At 30.5% G+C, this 6,343-nt stretch overlaps 1 protein-coding gene across 1 annotated transcript; it reads left to right on the top strand.

Moving 5' to 3' along the window:
- The first annotated feature begins 2,623 nt into the window (after positions 1 to 2,623).
- On the top strand, positions 2,624 to 5,145 carry LOC131631391 (glucan endo-1,3-beta-glucosidase 8-like). The gene is made up of 2 exons (XM_058902186.1): positions 2,624 to 3,003; positions 3,805 to 5,145. The coding sequence occupies exons 1-2, from the start codon at positions 2,651 to 2,653 to the stop codon at positions 4,907 to 4,909; spliced, it is 1,458 nt and encodes a 485-aa protein (XP_058758169.1). The 5' UTR covers positions 2,624 to 2,650; the 3' UTR covers positions 4,910 to 5,145.
- Positions 5,146 to 6,343: the final 1,198 nt, after the last annotated feature.

The following is a 6,343-nucleotide window of genomic DNA, read 5'->3' as shown; positions in this document are numbered from 1 at the left end:
AAGCTTTGAAGAACTACGGTATCTTATAAAGGAGTGGCGCAAGACGGTGAATCAATTGGTGTTTGTTGGGTGGCTTGATCAAAACTCAGATCAAGGGAAGAGAAGTACATGGATCAACATCAATCATAGGGTTTGTAGGGTTGAATTTCTTAACATCTCTTGTAAACAATTTTTTGCATAGTAAGATTGATAGCTCAATTCCAAATTGAAATTGGGGGTAGATGTAGCCGTAGTCAAGATGACCGGTGAACTGCCTAAACAAACTCCTCATGTCTTCTCTCTATCTCTTTATTTCTCTTGCACTTAAATTTCCATTATCAAATATTTTAACACATTGATTGAGGAATTGATTTGTAGAAAATTTCTAGATGTTGTTTTTGATAATAGTTTAGTTTTTGGTATTCTTACAATCACTTTAATTGAAAGAGGATTTGAGTACCAACAAACTTGAAAGAAATTTCTGAAAAATCAATCGCACAACAAGTGTTCGATAATTTGACACTTGACAATTTTTTGTTTTAAATTGGTTGGAAATTGATTAGCTTGTGAATACTTGAACTGTTAATTTGAGAATTCAATTATTAGCTTCAATTGTCTCATTGTTATACCATATATGATTGCGCATATCTGAGTTCCAATAATTTGTTAGGTTTAGACGACTTTTGATATAAACGCTACACTTCCGCTAGCCAAAGTTTAAACTCTATTAAAAAATCTTAAAACTAGTAATTTTGAATTAGGGGATCTGTTCACCCCACTCTATATAAGGTATCGTCATCTAACAATCATCGTTGCATACTGCTTACTGTGTTACCTTTTTAGGAAAAAAACCAAATGGACGATCTAGATCACATGTATTCATTTCTACGGGTTTTAGAACTTGGAAGCAAGTTAGAAATGGAAAATATTGTTCCTTTCTTAAACACTTAGGGAGGGATCTTTGCTCACAACACAATAATACAATGCAAACTTGTCAAGACTTGTTGAATCAAGATAGTCATATTATAAATGTTATTCAGGTGCAAAGTTCAAGTCAAAGAATAAATAACCAGCTTCATTTCAAGACTTCAATTGATATTTTTCGTTGGTTAGCACTTCAATTGATATTTTTCGTTGGTTAACACTTCAAGCTCGTGCTTTTAGGGGTCACAATGAAACTATAGATTCAAGAAATTAAGGAAATTTTTTGAGTTGTTAAAAATTTTAGCATCTTAAAATGATGATATTGCAAATGTTGTGTTGGAAAATGATCGACAAAATTGCAAGTATACTTCATATCATATTCAAACATAGCTCTTGCGAATTCTTTCTAGTAGGGTGAAAAAATGTATTCGTGAAAAAATTGGTGATTTCAAATTGTGTAATGTTGTGAATGAAGCTCGCGATAAGTCAAAAAAGGAACAAATGACTTTTGCATTAAAATTTGTAGATAGAATTTGTACTAAGGAAGCAATATGTGATATACTTTCTCTACATAACCTTGATGTTTCTAACATTTGCGACGAAGATTATGATTGTGCTAGCAACATAAAAGGAAAATAGAATGGTTTAGTTTACAAGCGCTCTTTATGAAAGACTTTCTTCATACATACTATGTTTATTGTTTTTCTTATCGATTGCAACTTGTGTTGGTTACAACATCAAGAGAAGTTAAATAATTTCATAAATTCAGAGAAGCTGATTTTTATTGTCAATGTTGTTTGTTCTTCTACTAAGTACCGTGATGAGTTACAAGTTGTCCAATTAGAAAAAAATTGCATATTTGTTAGAGATTGATAAGATTGTAACTAATAAAGGTGAAAATCAAATTGGCATTTTGAAACGAGCTGGAGATACTCCTTGGGGATCACATTGCAATTTTATTTGTAGCTTGATAAACATGCACGAAACAACTTGTTTAGTTTTTTGAAAAATTGCAAAAGAACGAGAAAATTATGCTACACGTGAGGATGTTGTTAGTTCTTACAATTACTTGAATTGATTTTTATTTTGTATTTGATGAAATAAATTATGGAAATAACATGTATGTGTTATCAAGTCTAACAAAATAAAAAAATTCAAGATGTAATTAATATTATGCACTTGATTCATTTAACAAAAGGTTTTATTCAAGATTTGAGAAAAAATAGTTGAGATATATTGTTTACTAGAGTGATATCTTTTAGTAAAAAATATGATATTAAGATTCTTAACCTTAATGATTTTCAGCAATTAGATTTGGATAAATTGAAATTTATTGCTTAATTAATAACTATTTCGTCTTAACATAATTCTTTCAATTTATATGATGACAACTAAGAAATTCTTTTTCAAGAATAAAAATTATCAAGACTAAGTTAAAAATAAAAAAGTCTCTTTATCAATCAGTGAATATCTAATTCTGAGTTACAAACTATTTTAACAATATCTGACGTGGCACCATACACCGAATTAAGAAAGGAATCTTACCTCCATTTTCGAAGCCTTTTCACGAAAAAATAGAAATAGAACTTTTTTTTTTCCAACTTTCTCTGATGAAAAAAATTTAAATAAATAAACTTTTTGTTTACCTTCCATGTTAAGTCACATTCTGTTATTTCAACATTCTAGAATCTGCTTAAAATTCAAATCATAACAACCAAAACCCAAAAACACACTCTGATTCACAAAAATGGCGCAACAAAACGGTTCAAATTGCAAGCACCTAGCAACGTTCCTCATTACCTTGTTCACTCTCATCTCGAGTTGCTCTGGTTGGGTTGGTGTAAACTGGGGAACCATGACAACACACCAGCTTCCACCAACCAAAGTTGTGAAGATGCTTATGCAAAATGGATTCAAAAAATTGAAGCTATTTGATGCTGATGATACCATTATGATAGCTCTTATGGGTAGTAATATCGAGGTTATGGTTGCAATTCCCAATGTTATGTTGGATAGGATTAGTAACAATCCTAAAGCTGCTGATGCTTGGGTTTATCAAAATGTTACCACTTACTTGTTCCCTGGTGGTGTTAATATCAAGTTCGGTACTCTTTCTACTTTGCATTTCTATTTTCATTTCTTGTCATGTTTTTATTTGGTAGATTTTATGTATTAGTGTATATTTGGTTATGCGACGAAGAAAATTGATTATGACTGAATTGATTCTATAAAATTGATTCTCGAAAAAAATTGATTTTGACTGATTTGATCATGTAAAATTGATTCTGAATTAAAGTGAAGGGATTTATGTTTAGATAAATTCTTGAAGAAGTGACTTATTAATAAACTTTAGTGTAAAATTCACATTTAGTGTGTGTTTGGAATAGTGATGGACATAATTGATTTTACTATAATTGATTTTGAAATAATTTAGTTTGGCAGAATTGATATTTGTTTGGATACATTTATGTAAAATTGAGTTGAACAACAAATTTCAGTATAAAAATCAAATTTAAACTCAGAAGCTATAAATTTTAGCTTCAAGTAGAATCATTTCTACTTTGAAATAATCAAACACTTCAAAATCACTCAAGAATCAATTCTACATCTCTAAAACTGCTTTTGGCTCTTCAAAAGGCCAAACCAAACATGCACTTAGACTCTTAAATCGTAAATTTTAACTTCAAGTAGAATCAATTCTAGAATCAATTTTGAGTGCTCTGAAGGTGAAACCAAACATATATTTAATCACTTGATTTGCCGCCCAGATATCTCGACTTTGATTTTAGGGTTTAGGTTTTGATTATATGGAGTGTGGTGTACTTATAGCTTTAATTTGTTGAATGTTTAAAGCCAAACTTTGACTGGAGTGTTCCTCACTCTGCATGCTTACTATTGCAGGTATGTTGCTGTAGGTAATGAGCCATTCCTCAAAGCATACAAAGGTGAATATCTGAATAAAACTCTTCCAGCTCTCAAGAATATACAGACTTCACTAAACAATGCAGGATTGGGATCAAAGATAAAAGTCACTGTTCCATTCAATGCTGACATATACTATTCACCAGACACAAATCCAGTGCCATCAGCAGGTGATTTCAGGCCTGAAATAAGAGACATCACAATTGAAATAATCCAATTCCTCTATGCAAATAACTCAACTTTCACAGTTAATATCTACCCTTTCCTTAGCCTTTACGGCAATGATAATTTCCCATTTGATTTTGCATTTTTTGATGGAGAAAACAAACCTCTTAGAGATGGCAAAGCTGTTTATAACAATGTATTTGATGCAAATATTGATACCCTTATGTGGGCTCTAGAAAAATCAGGCTACCCTGACTTGCATGTCACAGTTGGTGAAGTTGGGTGGCCAACGGATGGTGATAAGAATGCGAATGCCACAAATGCGAAAAGGTTCAACCAAGGTTTCATTAAGCATGCTCTTAGTGGAACTGGTACACCCAAAAGGAAAGGTATGATAGACTTTTATCTATTCAGTCTCCTTGATGAGAATGCTAAAAGTATTGCTCCTGGAAACTTTGAGAGACATTGGGGGATTTTTGAGTTTGATGGAAAACCAAAGTATGAATTAGACATAAGAGGTAAACATAAGGAAAAGGGTCTTGTTGCTGTTGAAGGTGTTAAGTACCTTCAAAAGAGGTGGTGTGTTTTGGATCCAGAAGCTACTGATTTGGATGATTTGGCTAAAAGTATTGACTATGCTTGTAGCCAATCTGATTGTACTGCACTTGGCTATGGCTCTAGTTGTAATGAACTGAGTCTTCAAGGGAATGCTTCTTATGCTTTCAATATGTATTATCAAGTTAATAATCAGATGGATTGGGACTGTGATTTCACTGGTTTGGCTAAGGTTACACGCGAGGATCCTTCAGAAAATGGCTGCCAATTCCCTTTGATGGTTGCTAGCGGTTCGCGTGCAGGGCTTTCCCAGATGCTGATGAGAGCAATGGAGATATGTCTTTTTGCTATGATTTTCATATAGCTAACAGAATTAGGAAGCTATAGAATACTGAGAAGTTCATTTTGACAGGTTCACTTTTTCTGGTAGGAATCCTGTGGTGGTAATAACTATATAGTCTTGGACATTTTTCTGTATATGTCAATTCATTTGGGTAAGGATTGAAGCATCAGTTTACTAACTGCTGCATTTAATGTAACAGTTAGCTTCCATGATCAAATATACTATACTCATCATAACCATCATCTTATCAATTGTAGTGATCGAAAAATTAGCTTTGTGTCTTTGTTTGTTATCCTAATCGATTAGAGGTGAAGGATAGCACTTTAAGTTGACTTGTTTCTCCATCATAGTGGACTACAAATTTAAAGAACAATTCAAATCTAACATTTTACCTTTTTTTAAGAAACAAATGGCATGCAATTGATTTTTTCAACCCAAACAAGACCTACAAATTTACAAATCTAAAACTAAAAACAAAAAATTTAATTTACAGATCTGAAGTTTAAAAATGCATGTATGTGTACTCAAAGATAAATACTTTTGAAAAGTATTGTGAATAAAATTATTGTAAAAACTCTATATAAAAGTAAGTGGTAGATGGTAAATCTTTAATTAAATTAAATATAAAATTGCTATAATAAATATAATAGTAAAAAACAAATGATGAATAGAGAAACAATTCAAGTCTAAAAAAAACAATTGATATTATGAGTATTGAATAAGAAAATATGACGAGTATTATTTCTTCAATTAACAAATACCCTCTCCGTCTCATATTAAGTGTCTCATTTGCAATTTTTTTATGTCTCAAAATAAATATCCCTTTAGAATATCAATACAATATTTGTTATTTTTTTTCACTACTATATCCCTATTTATTAACATTCATGTTTTTCAATTACTCCACTACCTATAATAAATAAGGATATTTTAGTAAATGATACTAATTTTATCATTAAATCTAATCATTTTCTTAAGAATCATGCACAACTCAAATAAGACAGTGTATGTAATTAATTTTTTCAACTTACAAAATAACTAAAAGTTATCTGTAAACTTTACTCAAAAACCTAAGATGCTTAGTTCATATATATTGTTGACATATTTAAAAGATTTTACAACAAAATGATTAAGAGAAATGTTATTTTGCGATCAAAGGTTACACCTACACTATAATTATTGTTCATAAATACATAAATACAGTAATCAGTAACTTTTTTATTTTGATTTTTTTAATAATTTTTACACTAAAGCAACTTTGATTAATAGTATATGAGAATTTGGTTAATACGGTTTAGATTTTGGTTATCGAGTATTCTGACATCAATTATTAAATCTTATATAGTAAATTAATTTTGGTTAATATTATTTATAAAGCTGATTAATACAATTCATAAATTGGTTAATGAGTTCTCAAAAATAAAAAATATATATTATATAGTAAAATGAAATTGG

The sequence above is a fragment of the Vicia villosa genome, unplaced genomic scaffold (assembly GCF_029867415.1).
Source record: "Vicia villosa cultivar HV-30 ecotype Madison, WI unplaced genomic scaffold, Vvil1.0 ctg.000817F_1_1, whole genome shotgun sequence".
Classification (NCBI taxonomy): domain Eukaryota; kingdom Viridiplantae; phylum Streptophyta; class Magnoliopsida; order Fabales; family Fabaceae; genus Vicia; species Vicia villosa.
Note: the sequence above shows the minus strand (reverse complement) of the source record. Positions and strands in the feature narration are given on the sequence as shown.

Bases quoted from the DNA above. Each gene is read 5' to 3' on its own strand.
- LOC131631391 (XM_058902186.1), top strand. From the start codon at position 2,651: ATGGCGCAACAAAACGGTTCAAATTGCAAGCACCTAGCAACGTTCCTC. The intron at 3,004-3,804 runs GTTCGGTACTCT...TTACTATTGCAG, and splicing joins CCTGGTGGTGTTAATATCAA to GTATGTTGCTGTAGGTAATG.